We start from the raw sequence: 16,896 nt of genomic DNA, 5'->3' as shown, positions 1-16,896 counted from the left end.
CACAACTGGATAGACCTTCCATCCCTGTCCTTTTATGTGTAGATGTGCTGAATGGAGGGGTTTAAGTACACCCAGCTAGTGTTTGTTTCCCTAAAGAACCCATCCGACTACTTCCATCTTCCTTTTCCTAATCTTTAGCAACACATCAATGGCCAGTCAGTTCAAAACCCTAATACAGACTCACATTGTTAGCTTTTTTTTTATTATCCAACTGTCCATTCAAATTGCAATCCTTCACTGTGGTTCCCACCTACACTGTGTGGAGTGAAGCACACAAGTTATTTAACATCTGAAAACAAGGTCAGTGAAACTCATCTCAAACGAGGCTCTGCCTGCCCAGTGCTAGCTAATTACATTCACACCAAACATTTCAAGGGGAGTTAGGAAAACCAAAGCAAACTGGAACACTGTCCAACACAGTACCAACAATTGCTATTTGATAACACTTTCACAACTTTCCTCTGATCTTTTGTTGAACCAGAGCAGCTACTCTGAGGTGGGGTCGACTGCAGTCATGCTGCTGGTAAGTATTGATTTCTGATAAGCCTAGCAGCTATTTTCTGCCATACTCAGGACAGATGACATATAATAAAATCAAACTCTTACTTTAACGGAAACATACACTAAATAGGAAAATAAACCTGATGTTCTGTGGGGGATTTATGTTATAATCAACAGCTTGTCAATGGTGTGTTAATCATTCTGAATAAAGAGCTACTAAAGGCTATAAATACAGACAAAGGCAGACAAAGTGATGCATTAATACCTGTAAGGCTGTAATAATGTGAAGAGCAGCATCAGAAGGAGTTGTCTCTGCTGTGTCGGAGGCTGGAGGATCTGGAAAGTGCCCAGCTGGAGGAACTGGGGTCTCTGGTGCAGAGGGACGGGACCCCACTCCCCAGCCTGATCTTTGACGTCTGCACCTTATAGAATGGACTTCAACAGAAGATAACTGTTTTCTGACCATTTTGTTTTCAACAGAAGATAACTTCTCTACAAAATAAAAATGTTATTTATTGGTGCATTTACATAAAAATGGAGATACAAGAATAGATCTCTAATGTTGTGGTGCAGCATCTTTTTTTTTTTTTTTTTTAAATGGCTCAGGGTTTGAGTTTGTATTGTACAGAAGCACACTGCATTCACCAAAGAGAAAAATATCTGTGGATCTGGTCATAATTATGAGCTGCTTTCACTTTATAATTTCAGAATGACTTGATGCCAATTTTAATTCTTAAACCCCTGATGATTTTCAGTTCTGAATCATTCCCAATCCCTTCACCATTGGTGAATGCAATGCACTTCTGTCCTACTATGACACCAGTTTACACATTCACAGTCACTCTGAGGAGTGTCAACTCCTGTCAAAATAAGGAGTTGATGTAGAGTCAAGATACTACAAACTGTGACTTGCGCAATGTTTGTACAGACTGTTGTTGTTGTTTTTTCTCAGGTTTTACTTGAATTGTACTGAAACAATATTTTACAGATAAACCTTTTTTCAGTTTTGGGTTTTGTCCATCTGTGAATTTTGGATCTTGTTCATAACAGTACTATGTGGCAACAAAGCAGCAAGTGCATTACAGAACTTATAGTCAGTGATTGACAGGAGCTGTCAGCAGATGTCACACAGTCACAAAAACACCTTATGTCAGCTGCTGACAGCAGACGGCACATCCACTAGGAAATGTGTAGTCATATTAAACAAGTGTGTTTCAGGTTACCGTGTAAAAAGAAAACAGATCGTTTGTCAAATCAAGACAAGTGGGAGCTGTAACTGGGCGGGGCAAATCTGTAAACAGTAAAACAGAACTGTAGCTGATATATTGTCAAATGTAAACAGAGATATTTGCCAATGCAACATTGTGTAAGCAGCATTTTACAGGAGCTAGTTTTAAGTACTACTACTTAAAGTAGTACTAGGTGACTATAGTTGGCTAAATCTGGGGGGGGGCCCAACACCTAAAGGGTCATCAGATGATTAATGGGAACAGAAAAAAGCAAAACTCAAATCTGTTTTGATTGATTCTGCTTACTGTCATGAAGACTTGTGGTGTCTAATGTTACACTTAACATTTACTTTAATCAGATAAGGTGAATTTCTCTTTGATGAAAGAAAATGATTTAGGGCCATCTTAAACATGATATAGAGGCCCAGCTGCTTTTTTGTGAGGAGTCACAGGCCACAAGGGTTATGAACGATTTGGTAATCTTAGAAAAAAAAAAAAAAAGAAAAAAAAAAAGCATCTGCTCTGAGGGAAGCAACGCAATGCAAACAGGCTGCAGCTACATGTACATTCTCTACAGTGCTCTATGTGCAGCTGTACAATCGTAACTAGTAGGCTGAAGCAACATTAACAGGGTAAAGTACAACACTGACCCTGAGGGCAGCAATGCAAGCAACACTAACACTTCACCTGCACTTCCCAGATAATAATGCTACAACACATAATAGAACACATAAAGAGGATCAAACACATAAAGAGGATCATGGGAGGACTTAATACCGAGGGGGAAAAGCCAAAAGGACACAATGAATGTGTCTGCCTTTTAATTCAAAAGAAAAATATTAAGTTTTAACCAAATACACTGTACACAACTGGCCTAAACCCTCGTGCAGTCCTGTCTAGCAGCACTTCTTCAGGTGCCCATGTGTCATTTCAGCCTTTATATAGGAATCTAGTTTTTATATATGGATTTTCCATCAAACACCAACATCTAGTGGCCCTGCATTGTCCCATTTCTCTCATTGGACTTAAAAACAAGTGATTTTTCCTGTTGTGTAGGACCAGTAGCTACAATGAGACCAATGTGGCCTTTACAACTTATGCTACACACACGTACAATACAGCCCTGCAACGAACAAGCTGAAGCTACATGTACACTGAACAGTACAAAACCATCTCTGAGGAGTACAACAGTACAACAATGACTAGCAGGCTACAGCTACACTAAGACTGTAAAGCATAATCTCTGCTCTGCCAAGACATCACATAATGTGGACCTATATGCTCTTTACACTCCCCCCTAGCAGCCATTGGTTTATCGAGTCCATAATAGGGTTTCATGTCTACCACGTTTACAGTGTCCACCCTTAAACTTTGTCAGCCAACAAACAGGCTAATTCACAGGGCCTAACTTTTTCTCTAAACGGGCAGGCCTTCACCATCTGGGTACAAGTTTGGCAGAGAACTTATCTGAGGCTTTAAGATAGCGGCTGCAACCTAATCCAGACCAGATCCCTGACTGTAAAGAGTACATCTCTGAACTGTAGTATCTGGCTTGTCTAGCTTTGAACCACCTACATGCCTTTCAACTTCCTCACTTAACTGTGTGTATTGTTTGATGTGCAGAAGTGTGTGGTGAGGGACCCTTCAGATTCCACCCAAGGGTTAGCATGGCAGAGGTTGTACCTGATTCATGGAGTGCAGTGTTGAGGGCCAGACGGAACTCAGGCAACCACTTCTCCCAGTCCTTGTAATTGTTTCCAACAAAGGAGGTGATCATTGTCTTCAGGGTCCGATTGATTCTCTCTGTCACGTTGGTTTGGGGGTGGTGAGCCATGGTGAGTTTGTGTGTTACATCCCAGGTTTCACACATACAGGACAATTTACTGACTTGTAAATTGTGGTCCTGTCTGTCACCATGTACGTGGGAACTCCTCCTTCAACATCTGGCAAACCTTTGGCATTTTTGCATCCTTTAGGGTGAAAAGCTCAACCCACTTGCTATAATAGTCCACAACCACCATTAGCACAAAGTTCTGTGTCTTACTAAGTAGGAAAGATCCAATATTTTGTAAAACCTGGAATGTAGCCCACAAACTCACCAAGCTCCACCTCTACTCATTTGCCAGAAACCAGATGTCTGAGAAACATGAGCTGTGATTGAAGCAAGCAGCACTTTTTTACATTGTGCAGTTGTTGTTGTGTTTTTGAAAACATAATGTCACCAATTTAAACAAAGCAGATCTTTCCCCTCAGCTTACCTACGACAATCTCCATCAGACACTGGAAAGTAGCCCCATCATTGCACAGACCAAAGGGCATGACTTTAAACTGGAAGAGGCCCAAATGGATTCTATAACTGTCTTGAGCTTGCTTTCTTTGTCCATGGCCACTTGCCAGCATTCGTTCTGCAGATCCAGTGAGCTGAAGTACAAGGCCCATACAAGGACTCCCGTATCTCATGATAAGGGACATGGAATATTCATCACATTGCGCCTTGGCATTCACTCTCCTGTTGTCCATGCAGAATCAGGGAGTTCTGTTGTTGTTCACACTGCGCACGACCGGTAGGCCCAGGGAGAGATGGATGACTATGACTCCACTATTAAGCATCTTCTTGATTGCTTGTTTCTGCAGGGACACTCTGTAAGCCCTCAGCCTCATCGGCACCAATCTTGTGCAGTATCATCCTGGTGGCACTTGTCTCATTCCAAACAGTAGGCCACTTCAGGCTGGACTTCCAGGAGTGGGACTACAGGCTGCATGACTTTGGGATCCCGCACAACGGCTGTGTAAAAATTAAATGAGGGCATGGTATGACTCCATCGCAGCATCTCCTGATCCTTGGGGAGAAACTTGTATTCCTTTCCTCCTGGCATAATATATTTTCTCAAATGGGGCTTTAGGATGATCAGTGTCATGGCCTTGAAGTCAAGCCTCAGCACCAACAGCATACACAGGTGATTGTCTGCAAGTACATGTATCCCCAGGGTGCCACAGAAGTCATGCAAGGTGACGTGCAGGGTGGCTTTCCCCATCGCTCTATTTTCCTGCCCACTGGCCATGACAAACTTTGGAATTTCACTGGGGCTCAGAGCCTCTCCCTCTCTCTTCACAGCCTTCCATAACAAGTGGCTCATTAGGGAATAAGTGCATCCTGAATCGAGAACTGCATCATCTTTAGATCCGCGTACCCTTATTGGAACAACCAGTAGGGATCTGCCCCACAACTCTGTCCATGCTCCATCTTTGTGTTGGTCTTTTTTAGGAGGATTGGGCTGCTGTAATAGTCTTTGGTGTTGCTCCAGTCTTTCTCAACCAAAGAGCCAACCTTAAGCAGCTGTTCCACTGTAGACACAATGCCCCATGAACCACCTTGGATTACAGGTACTATGGATGCGTCGCACAATCTTTTCTTCCTCCATGCCTGGTCTCCACTTTAGGCAGAGAGTGCAGTCAATCCCTCAAATGCTGATTTGGCACCTGGACATTAGAGCTGAGTTGCTCCTCCATCCCCGATTGATGATCAGTGGGCAGAGGAGCCTCAAAGAAAGGCTCCTTATTTTATTGTGGGCAGCCAAGCACCAACTTCATGCTGGCCCCTTCAAAACTGCGTTAAGGGTACCCATCAGTTTGGCATCACCCAATGGCCTGACAACCAGGACATTCTCACACTGCTCCGTGAAGTCCGTGGTATCTGAAGAACTCCTGGACTCTCCAAACTGGAGAAATGATCCCGGTGAGCTGACTTTTGGCAAGAGTCTCAGGTCTTCACCCCACCGTTTCGTCTCTAAGCCTGTGACGATAATTTGATTAAACCGTTGCAACAGTCTCCACGCACTCCATCATCTCCTTAGCCATCGCATCCCTGAGGCCATCCTCTCAAATGAGGGCACTATCCGTACTATCCATTTCTCAGATGAAGCGTCTGAAGCTGCTCCAGTACCGGCCCTGTTCCCCCATCATCCTCCTCTTCAGCATGTGGGGACTCCTGCTCAGGCTGCTCTAAACACCGGGTCTCCATTAGACTGTAGCCAACTCAGTGATACCTGTGGGCTGGTACTAGACATTACTCCAGTTAGAGCAGTGGTTCTCAAACTTTTCCTGCCATTCCCCACTTAAGGCCGAGCATAAAGTTTCAAGGCCCACTTCACCCCAAAAAATGACAATGAAACTTATTACAAACTTAAAATTTTCACATTTATTCAAAATAACTAATACAGAGTTGTGAATCCAAGACCCAGGTAGGCTTCATCGTATTTTCTTTTTGGCTGGCTTTTTGCTGGATTTACTTACTGTCTGTCGTGTTTTTGTCTGCTGGCGTGGAGTCGCCTGCTCTTTTATGGGTCCGTGTAACAAATGTATCCATTGTTATGCCCACTAATCATTGCGTCGCTGCGTGAAGGTTTGCTTATTGTTCCGCTACAATTAAGTGCCGACGTTAAACATTTATTTCCCACACCATGGTTCCTCTTGTTTCCCTCTGTGTTTTTTAATGACACGTTTCTTTGTATGTGGTTGTTTTATTTTCCGTGTATGGTGTTTGTCAGTAAAGAAAATTATGAATTAGGATATACACAAGATTAGACTAATTTACTCCCGTTCACTGCGCCCCACCTGTCACGGCGTCACGCCCCACAGTTTGAGAATCACTGAGTTACAGGAAGTGGGAGTGAACACGTGTATGAATCAACTAAAAAAAAACCTAAACCATAACCTGTGGCAGATTAGAAATCCACGTCTAGTTTACTTAGTCCCAAATAAACTAACTACAAAGACGCTTCACCTGCACTACACATAATAATGCTACAACGTCTAAAGGGGGTCAGAGAGGACGATGTAGGCCGGTGTCCTGCCTTTTAACTCAACTTTTCACAAATAAACACAAAATATCTTCCACAGTCTTAGTTTACAATAAAATAAACTCTGAGTTATCCCCAAAAGTCCCAAAGTCCGACAATAATCCAAGTTAAACAATTTATCCAACTTAAGGTGCAGCCTGTTACTCACGACCTCTCCCCTTCACCATCTCGGTCCGTCCGGCCCAGTTCCCGACTCAGCAGCTCCCCACGGAGATATAGCTCCCACGAGTCCAGGCCAACAGGGAAAAATCAAAAGAACATAATCCACAAACATTTTGAAACTCCGTGGTAGAGGACCCGGATCACTTTTCTCCTCCGGATGCCCACACGCGCGACATTTCCGCCTGTATATACATCTATGAGTCTAACAGGCTGCAGCTGCACTGATTCCACACTCATCCACTCATATGTTTTAGCCTTGAACAGCAGGGGGCGACACAACACCAACAGTCAGTACACAGTGTGTCTAAGGATCAGGAGTGTCTACTACTAATACTAGTACAGGCCCTTAGCAATCACTGAGCACTACCAGCTGTCACTAACCACCTGCTGGTACAAGTTAGTTACCTGTAATACCCAACACCAATTATCAATAGTAACATGTAAGTATCAGCATTTATGACTAATAATTACAAGTACCCAACAAGTACCCATTTTTCCAAGTAGGAAAAAGTATAAAATACTGGTCAGCAGTCAGCATAGTCAGAACTAGTTTGGTACTTACGGTGACCAGTAGCTGCCATTACCTGTTGATCAACAGCAGGTCCTCAGCAATATGTAAACATCAGCACCTGAAGTATCTGAGTCACTTCACTGTGAGTGGGAAGTCTGCATGACGGTCTCACTGGTTTATACTGTCCAGCAGTAACAGTATTAATACCAACAGTAGCAATCAATCAATCCGATAATATATGTTATCAGTTATCGATCTTACAAGTAAACAGGCTGGAAAATAAAGGCTAGCAGTTTATTCATCTTATCCGACAAAATAGTCTATGAATGTGAATCACCCCGCAGCCCACATGGAAACCTTAAACGTCACAGCTTTGCAGCAGTCCCTGAACGCCGCACTGGTGCGCTGTGGAGAAGTTCCTCGACCTCGAACTGATGGGATGGAAACACTGCGACCACAGCAACAGGTTGGAGGTGTTGGAGTATCTGTGCTGTGCTCTGCTCACTTTTCCTGCACACACTGGAAAAGTGAAAATCTGCAAGATTCGTTAACAGACAAAATAATCAATACTGACCGTGCCAGCGACCACCACGACTGAGACTTGAAAGCAGCTTGGATACACTTCAAGGACTGGACAAATATTTTGACACAAGCAGAGCAAACTTTTTTCAAGTGAAGCATTCATTTCCTGGGCTCTTCGGGATGTTTTCCACCGCTCTCCTCTTTGCAGCGCTCGGCGTTTTTGCGCACATGAGCACTTTTACGCACGGTTGCCAGCTGCCTTCAGAGTGGCGACCGCTAAGCGAGGGCTGCCGGGCGGAGCTGGCGGAGATCATCGTGTACGCTCGGGTCTTAGCGATTCACCGGGAGCCTCTGGGCGTCGGGGCGGGGAACCTGTACAACTCGCTGCCCTTCGGGTTTGGATATGGGTACGAGGGCGCGGAGGAAGGTCTACTGTACTCGGCGGAGGTGGAGCTGCTGTGCGACCAGGCCTGGGGCAGCATGCTGGAGGTGCCATATGGATCCAGACTCAACCTGACCGGGCTTGGTTACCTGTCTTGCCAGTCCCATACTGTGATGGAGAACTACTCCTACTACTTCTTCCTCAGGTGAAGAACAGTGTCTTTTTTGGCAAAAGGGAACATTGCGCAGAATAGCAGCCCCAGTTATTCATTATAACTGTATAGTCAGGTATTTAGTCAGGCTGCTGCTGAAGCCACTTTACAGCTACAGCTACTGTACAACCTACAAATCCCTCCAGCAACTGTAGATTCTTCCTGTTCATGTCACCCACAGGATGGATGAGAACTACAACATCCTGCCACATGGAGTCAACTTCCAAGATGCTATCTTCCCTGACACGACTGAGAACAGACGCACATTCTCCAGCCTCTTCCAGTTCTCCAACTGCACCCAAGGGAGCCAACCGTTCCACACCTTCAGCCCTGAGTGGGACACCCAGGAGGACAGCAGGGTAGGACATCAGACCACATTTGGTCTGTTACAGTATTACACACAAGGAGGAATAAATGTCCTCTCTTTTAATGTCTAAAACTAAACTAAGCACTGCCATGACTTGTGATTAGGTGGATGGTTTCCATAGTGATACTTGCTGCTTCCTTAAAAACAGACTGTAGGTTTAGGCCTGATGTCCACGTGCGCAGCATCATTACCTAGAATAAAGTAGAGAAGAAGAGGGTAAAGATGTTTCTGTCTTCAAACAGATCAGTGTTTTGGTTAATATTAGGGGACGTAAACAAACCCAGGACTATCTCGTTACCACGGAGATAAGACGTTAATATTCCAGAGATAGAGATCTGGAGTTTGGGGGGTGGAGGTATAACCACTTTTGTTTGTATCAATTTTACTCCAGGACCTGAATCTACTATGGTAGAGCTAAAATGTAAATGTGAGTCAAGTTTGTGTTTGTGTGTGTGTGTGTGTGTGTGTGTGTGTGTAGACACCTAATCCTGAGCTGAGTTGTGACTCTGCTGACAGGAATGTGGTGAGGATCAGTAGAAATATAGCTACCCCCTGGACCCCTGAGGCCCCCCCTAAACACACACACACACACACACACACAACCGACACCTCACTGTTGTAATCTTCAAAATGACAATCACACACACACACAGGGATCTTTCGCACTGAAGAATTGATTATACTCTTAATAGAATTCCAGCACATGATTGGTCCTGTGTTATCACAGCCCAGCAGGTTGTAGATCAAAGCAACTGCTGACTGGTCGAGGTCTGTTTGTCTGGCTCCTCAAGCACTGGCTGCCCAGAGGTCAAAGGTCAAACAGCAGAGCTTTGACAGGCAGCAGTTTGAAATTATGTCAATCTACAACTTGAGTCCATATCAGTATGAAGCTATGTACTGTGCTGACCTGGGGCCAGAGGTAAGTGGACTGGTGTTAACAACAGGTCACACCTTAATCAAGACAGAACAAGACAGCTGGAGATGGAATAACACAAAGCCTTTTACTGACTACAAGATACTCGTGGATGGTGAACTGATATTTAATCAGATATTTATGAACTGCTTTTAAAATATGTTCAAAATGGCTTTTATTGCTAAGGGCATCCTAAAAACATCAGCTGACTTGAGACATCAAAGCAGAAATATTTAGGTTTCATGTATTTTACCTGGTAAAAGGAACAGATCAGACACCATCAGGCTCTGCATGGCTACAAATAAATAAACAAATAAATATTTAGAACATGTTCACATTCAGGGAGCCTTAAAATGGGACTTTATTTGTTGTGATTGATTTTTGACTCATCACCCTGGACTTGAAACTTGAGTTGGACTTACCTTGAATGACTTACATGACTTAGACTTCTCTGCTACTGGATTTGTCTTCATTGACTTCAGGTCTAACTTGGACTTGTCTTCACCAACATGGAATGTGTAACCTGTTTAAAGAAACAGCAGCAGCTCAGTTATGGACACTGACACACAGGTACATTGCGTAAGATGAACGGTTTATTTATGAAAATGGAAAAAATCAGATGTTTACTGTGCTGGTATAAATACAAACTGAATAATTACACAGGTAGAGGGGAGCACGGGTGCAGTGAGGCGGAGCGGGTGGCAAGAGGGAAAACTGCAGCATAATATTAAAAGACTTGATACTTGACTTAGACTTGTCTAATGAATGAAGTCTCGACTTGGACTCACTGACCGTCTGAATCCTAGTTTCTCTGGATTTGATGAGACTGTGCAGGCTGTTGCACTTTGTTCCCAGCTCTGCCTGCAGAAGTGCAGTGGTATGGTGTCTACCTCTCCCTTTCTACGAGGTTAGAGGTCAGTCAGACTGAGGTTAAAGGCACTTTATGTGTGTGCACAGACCACAAGCTTCAGGCAAAGCAGGACAGCACACAGGTGTTTCTCTCCAGGAATGTACTGAGGAGTAAGACCATTTTTTTCTTTTGATGTTTTGTCTTTCTGTCCTGTTTTCTTGTCTTTTTCTTGTCAGATCTGCAGCAAAAGATCAAAACTCTCTTCTTTTTATTTCCCTCTGTTTTGTTTGGCCTGTAAAATTTAAGAAAACAAACATAAAATGAACAAGATCCCTGCATTATCTTGAGTACTGAGTCCAACCCCCCCCCAGAAGGACTGAGAAGAGACTTCCTCCACCTTTCTGCCAAAAGCTTCAGCTAGCTGTTAAAGCCTCCTCTTAGCAGCACTCAGAGCTATTTAGCTAAAACTCCTATAAGCCCACTGCTTAACTATTATTACACATTTCACTCAAACAGAAAGATATCATGTTGCTTGTTCAGATTTTCCTCTGGGTCCTCTAACCCTCCTTTGACTGGTCACAGTAAGATAGAGATGAATTCCCCAAATACTTTCCATGTTTATAAGCCCTCTAATGATTTGATTATAACCCCAATAAGACGTAAGTGTCACGTAAACACCTTTAACAAGTTTTCAGACTCTCATTAACATTTTATGTGGATGCTCAGAGGGCTAAAAGGAGCAGAGCGGCATGATTGTAAAACTTAAGGTGTGGAGCAATGCCCCATGTCTCCAACCATCTGTCTCGTCTTTTTCTCTTTATCTTCTTTCCTTTTTCTTCTTTTTTATCTCTTGCTTTCTTTCTCTTTCGTCTGTTTTCCCTAACTTCCATTCCCTGTTCACAGACATGAAGCAAAAATAAAGCCTGGGGAAGAAGAGGAGAAATCCAGGCTTGTCTCTTTGACACCAGCAGTGAAGCTCTAAAGGCTTCAAATGTGTGTGTGTGTGTGTGTGTGTGTGGGTTTGTGGAGAGGGGACCCATGCTGAGTCTCTGTATAGAAAAAGAAATCTAAAGTCTGAAGAAATAAATGGGCAGTGAGGTCAGGCTGGGCTCTCTCTCTCTCTCTCTCACACACACACACACAAAGGCACATCTCAGTCCCTCCAACCACTGAGTTTACCTTTTCAAAATATTTACTGTATTTTTTCAGCCTGAGCTGAAAACTGCCAATCTGGGTGTTTATTATCTGTGGGTTTGTCAGTGATTCCTGTGAGTCACTGATTCAAGCATGCAGCCTGTTTGTTCTACTGAAGTAAGAATATTCTTTATTCTGCAGTCCAGCGCGTTTTGAACAGAAGAGACACTGAAACACTTCTGTACCCTTGAATTTGCAGATATTTTGTATGTGTGTGCATGTGTGTGTGTGTGTTGTATGTCCTCTAAGTACTGTTTATACAGATGCTGCTAAACAGCAGGCAGGTAACGGATGTTTTGACAGGTGGTGTGTGGTCATGTGTGACCATTGGGAACTGAGAGCCTTCCTATAAGGCTGAGAAAAGGATCCAAGGATAAAAAATGTTCCATCGTCATGTAAACTGGATTGGGCTTTAATCTTAGTGAACAGACAGTGAATGACCTACATTAAAGGTTCAAAGCATAACTGCAACATCCCTGGTCTGATTACGGCCTGGAACCTTTATCCCGTATGAAAATTCCCCCAGAGACATTGTCTCATAAATGTACTGATCTACAGTAAGTATCTCAGTAAGTACAGGATAATACTGTAAGTTCTTCTGAGAAAATACAGTCATACACACACACACACACACACACACACACACACACACACACACAGGCCTGTTAACCCTGTTGACTCAGGTCATCTCTGGTCTCCCAATCTGATGGAAAATCAGGGGCCCTGAAAAATCAAAGTAGTGAGCCCTGCATTGTCAGGGAGGGATGGGAGGTGATACATGAACAGCCTATATTGTCCTGTTGTTTTTCGTTAATGGGAGTAGGGAGTATTGTTTAGATACATTTAAATGGCAAGGGTCAAACTTCCACTTTATTTCCTCATCCTCCTTCCTACCCAGTCTGAACCATGGTGATCTAAAGACCAATGTTTTCTATTTTCTCAAAGAGGCTGCTGGGAAAATCGCATCACTATTGTTCCCACACGCCACAACCGCCTGACAGCTGGGAGTTTATGACAGTTTGGTTAACCTGTTAAAAAAACAACATACCTTCTTGTAGGTTCATTTACTGCACCACTTTCCCTCTGCTCTGCCCTCCAGCTGCTGTGTTCCTCAGTGCAGGCGGCGCTGTTTGAGGAGGAGGAGCGAGGCCGCAAGCTGCAGGACCGCGTGGCTGCGCTGGAGAGGCGGAACCGGCAGCTGAAGGAGCGTGTCCACAAGGTGAAGCGTTCCCTGAGGAACGCCCGCAAGGCTGCACGCAGGGCGGAGCAGGAGACGCAGGAGCTGCTGGAGAAGCTTAAGGCTGCAGAGCGGAGAGCAGGGCATCACCTCAACACCATAAGACAGGAGGAGCCTCCACGGGGGCGTTACAGCAGCACAGCAATACGCCAACGAGTGCAGCTTTAACTAATCTCACCTGTGCCAACCCACCTCCCACCTGGACTGACAACTGGCTGTGGAGAGTGAGAGACTGCTGGGCGGTCTAAAAGCAGAAGACAAACAAATAGCAGCCGTCACATATCAGTAAACACACTTTTGAAGCAATAATCTACATTGTTTTCTTGTAAATAAAGTAGTCATGATTGCTAGAACACAACAGTGAGTGTCAGAATAAGGTTTCCTGAAGGAGAATCAGACGTATTTCCTGTGATGATTCCTCTTGCAGGTAGATCGGTACTTTATCTCAGTCACGTCTCAGGCCGTGATTACATAAGATATGTTTATCTGCTCCAACAGTAAGCACGACTGGGAGCAACACAGCAGGACCTTACAAAGAGTGACACGTTATTTTGTCAACAAAACAAAAATGGACACTCCAGATACATATTTCTCTCATATTTTCCCTAACCTATTCAATGGCCAGTTATTGGTTCTTATCAGACCATGGTTATGGCTCAGTGGGTTCCTACTCCCCCATTGGAAAGCTCAGTAATCATTATCCCATACATCTTATGTTGTTGTTGTTACAGTCATGAAACACAGTGTTCCTGCTTTACTTTGTGTCCTTATGTTTAAGCACAAAAACTACTGGGTCATGTTTAGGCAGTAAAACTACTTGGTTAGGTTTAGGACAAGAATGTGACTTGAGTTAAAGGTGACTACAACCACCACAGGTCACTGTTTACCACAGGTAATGAACAACATTTATACCAGTGATAATGGCTGAGAGTCAACACTGACCGCTGGCTCTGATTGGCTGGATTGACCTTTATATATATATATTGGACTGGTTTATTAGGAAAAATACTATAGAAGTCAAATTGGCTGGCTATTTTACTTTAAGTTTGATAAACGCCAGCAGCCACTCACGCTGTACTACAATCTGCCACAACCAAACAATCTAACTTAAACAAAAACAATGACAATAAAAGACATGTTCAAAATGCCTTTTATGTGATCATGGCTTAGTGAAGCATTAGAAAAGGCATTAAATTTAATTTTAAAAAATGCTGTGATTAAAATAATCTTTACTTCAAACAAAAATCAAAGCAGAGAGCGGCATGTCTGTTAGGGTTCATTTATTATTAATTCAAGTTTTGGATCATCAGCTTGTATGTGAAGAATGTTTTTCTGCAAATAAAGTTTAGTTTGGAATAATATCAGGGTGAATGTGACAGTGTTTTAAAGAAGAGCATTAAACTCGGAGCACAAAACAAACAAATACACACACACACACACACACACACACACACCAGTGGTTCAGTTAAGCTCCACGGCATCATGCAGAGACTGTAAAGAGGGGTTAAGGTCAGTGGAAGCACTGAATGTGTATATGTGTAGTAAGATAGAAAATGCGTGTGTGTGTGTGTGTGTGTGTGTGTGTTTGGTCCATCAAGTAACTGGAATGTGTTTGTGTGGGCAGCGGTGTTATGAACAGCAGGGTGTCGATGAAATATTCCTCTAATTCAGTCTGGAAAAGCAGAGGCTGTGGAGGGAGGCGGGTGGCTGTCAGGTCACGAGACCACAGTCAATATAAGGACAACAAGTCACCACAACACGACAGAGGGAAAAGCAGGGTGGATGGACGGGGAGAGACAGAAAGAGGTGGGGGCGTCAAAAACTGAATTGCAGTTTGTGGGATTTCACTAAACAACCCTCTGACAAAACATGTCATGCATGTTAACAATTAAATCTTAGTTGAATCAACAATAACAAAGTTCAGCACATAAGGATGTGGTGGTGGTGACAGTAGCAAACAACGTTTATATGAGAATAGTAGAAGAGTAACAGTAAGAAGTTTTGGGTTATAATGTCAGTGATACACACTGAGCTGGTAGCTGGTCGGCTGGTGAGGCATGAATAAAACAGCTGATCAGCTGAAACAGCTAATGCATGATGCACAGTCCCTTTGTATGCTTGTCTAACCAGAGTCCATTCAGTTTTTTGAGGGTTTTCAAACTTATCATTTTCACATTTTGATCCCACTGTTACTTAATTCTTGCACCATAGTCACTTAAAACTAATTTCACATTTTTTGGAAAAAAACGAGGCAGGCAAAATACTAATGATCGCATAGAGTGACACGCAATTCAATCAACGAGAAAAAGAACTAGAGAAAGGCTGGATAAGTAGCTACAAAAACATCCTGACAGCAGTAGCGGTAGAGTGGGCAGTTTTGGATACAGTAAGTGTGTAACTAATCCACCTCCAGTTATTGTGAGATGCAGTGAATGCAGCACAGACAACCCTGTCCTATAAACAGGCTTAACATACCCCTGACAGTCACTCAGCTGAACACATCATTAGCTAATACTACATTAGACTGTAGAGCATCTTCTGTAACTGCATTTAAAAGACCATAATCTTGTACCAAAGCCAAAGTAAAATGCCTGCTGGGGTCTTTGCTGGTCCAAAATGATACAGAACATATTTTTTTAGCTTGGTTTGTGTTACTGTCTTTTGTAATGACATGCATGGTCTGTACACTTCAAATTCTGCAGCATGCCACGATCCCACCTCCGTTTCTTGCATAAGTGTGTGTTATCTCACCGTTTCAGATCATCTGTCTGTAATTAGGTTACAGGAATATACACACATGCTACTTAGTAAAGAAAAGCACCATGTTTCTGTAGGGGAGAGGTGGAGGTGAATTAAAGATGAGCAGAAATCACTTGAAGAGGTGAGTCACAGATCAGTGACTCTGAGCACAAACACATATCACATATCTTAGATTGACAGCTAATGTCAACAAGTGGCATTTGTATCTGTGCGTGAATATAAATATGAATTTAGATTGAGCAGAAATCATTCTGCTGCTGTGCTGTTTGTGTCATGCTGCATTAGACGTGAGTGTCAAAGATGTGAAACACTGTAACATTTTTTTCAGTGCTTGTATGTGTGTGTGTGTGTGTGTTTGAGGGCTGAATAATTTTAAATGAGCCAGCACAGCGTGAGTGTTCATCTGTACTGAACCGAGATAGAATGATAGTCAGGAGGAAAACCTCCAGCTGAGACGCAGGGAAAAGCAAAATGACTTGAACCATAGGGAGCTCTAACAAATTCACACATTGTATCTGTGATGACCAACCCTTCAGACTAAGGCTGCTCAGTGGGGAAACTCAACATCAGTAAGTCGCTTCAGCTGACAACTTCAAAGTCTACTTCCAAGAATGAGATTGCTTTCACCCATGCACAATGTATATTAGTCCATTAGACATTACAGTGGCCTGGTGAATATTAAATCAATGGTAATATTTACAGCAGTGGAAAATTAAGCTGTGGCTGCTGGAGTGTGAGGTATGTTTCTATTACAACTTATTACAGTTATTCCATTCTGAGGAGAACATGGTCTACACTAAATTTCATGACTATACATACTAATGTTTGTTGAGACATTTCATTCAAAACCACAACCGTCATCCTCCTGGTGGCACTGGAGGATGTCAGATTCATCGCCATCGTCTGTATGAAATGACATGGTAAATAATCCAAATATTTTAAATAAATGTAACTTTAGCCAGTTTCTAATTAGTTTTACTCAGAATTACTCATTCACACAAATGGCAGGCAGGTGTGAAGTCAGTTATCTATTGATACAGCAAAAGTTTGTTTTCCCCAAGGCTGTAAACAAACCTATTCAACCTATGGCTGCAACTGAGACTAGAGCATTTATTGGGATTCTGGACCTGAAAGAGAATGAATTCAAGTCATCCATGTAGTCTTATAAGGGAAGAAACACCTGTCAACCAGATGTTTA

At 43.1% G+C, this 16,896-nt stretch overlaps 1 protein-coding gene across 1 annotated transcript; it reads left to right on the top strand.

Moving 5' to 3' along the window:
• Positions 1 to 7,964: 7,964 nt before the first annotated feature.
• On the top strand, positions 7,965 to 13,710 carry ccdc3a (coiled-coil domain containing 3a). The gene is made up of 3 exons (XM_026327041.1): positions 7,965 to 8,371; positions 8,559 to 8,736; positions 12,801 to 13,710. The coding sequence occupies exons 1-3, from the start codon at positions 7,965 to 7,967 to the stop codon at positions 13,104 to 13,106; spliced, it is 891 nt and encodes a 296-aa protein (XP_026182826.1). The 3' UTR covers positions 13,107 to 13,710.
• The last annotated feature ends 3,186 nt before the right edge of the window (positions 13,711 to 16,896 follow it).

The sequence above is a fragment of the Mastacembelus armatus genome, chromosome 23 (genome assembly GCF_900324485.2).
Source record: "Mastacembelus armatus chromosome 23, fMasArm1.2, whole genome shotgun sequence".
NCBI classification, from domain to species: Eukaryota; Metazoa; Chordata; class Actinopteri; order Synbranchiformes; family Mastacembelidae; genus Mastacembelus; species Mastacembelus armatus.
Note: the sequence above shows the minus strand (reverse complement) of the source record. Positions and strands in the feature narration are given on the sequence as shown.

Coding starts and splice junctions, on each gene's coding strand:
- ccdc3a (XM_026327041.1), top strand. CDS start 7,965: ATGTTTTCCACCGCTCTCCTCTTTGCAGCGCTCGGCGTTTTTGCGCAC. Junction 8,372..8,558: donor TCCTACTACTTCTTCCTCAG/GTGAAGAACAGT, acceptor TGTCACCCACAG/GATGGATGAGAACTACAACA. Junction 8,737..12,800: donor ACACCCAGGAGGACAGCAGG/GTAGGACATCAG, acceptor TCTGCCCTCCAG/CTGCTGTGTTCCTCAGTGCA.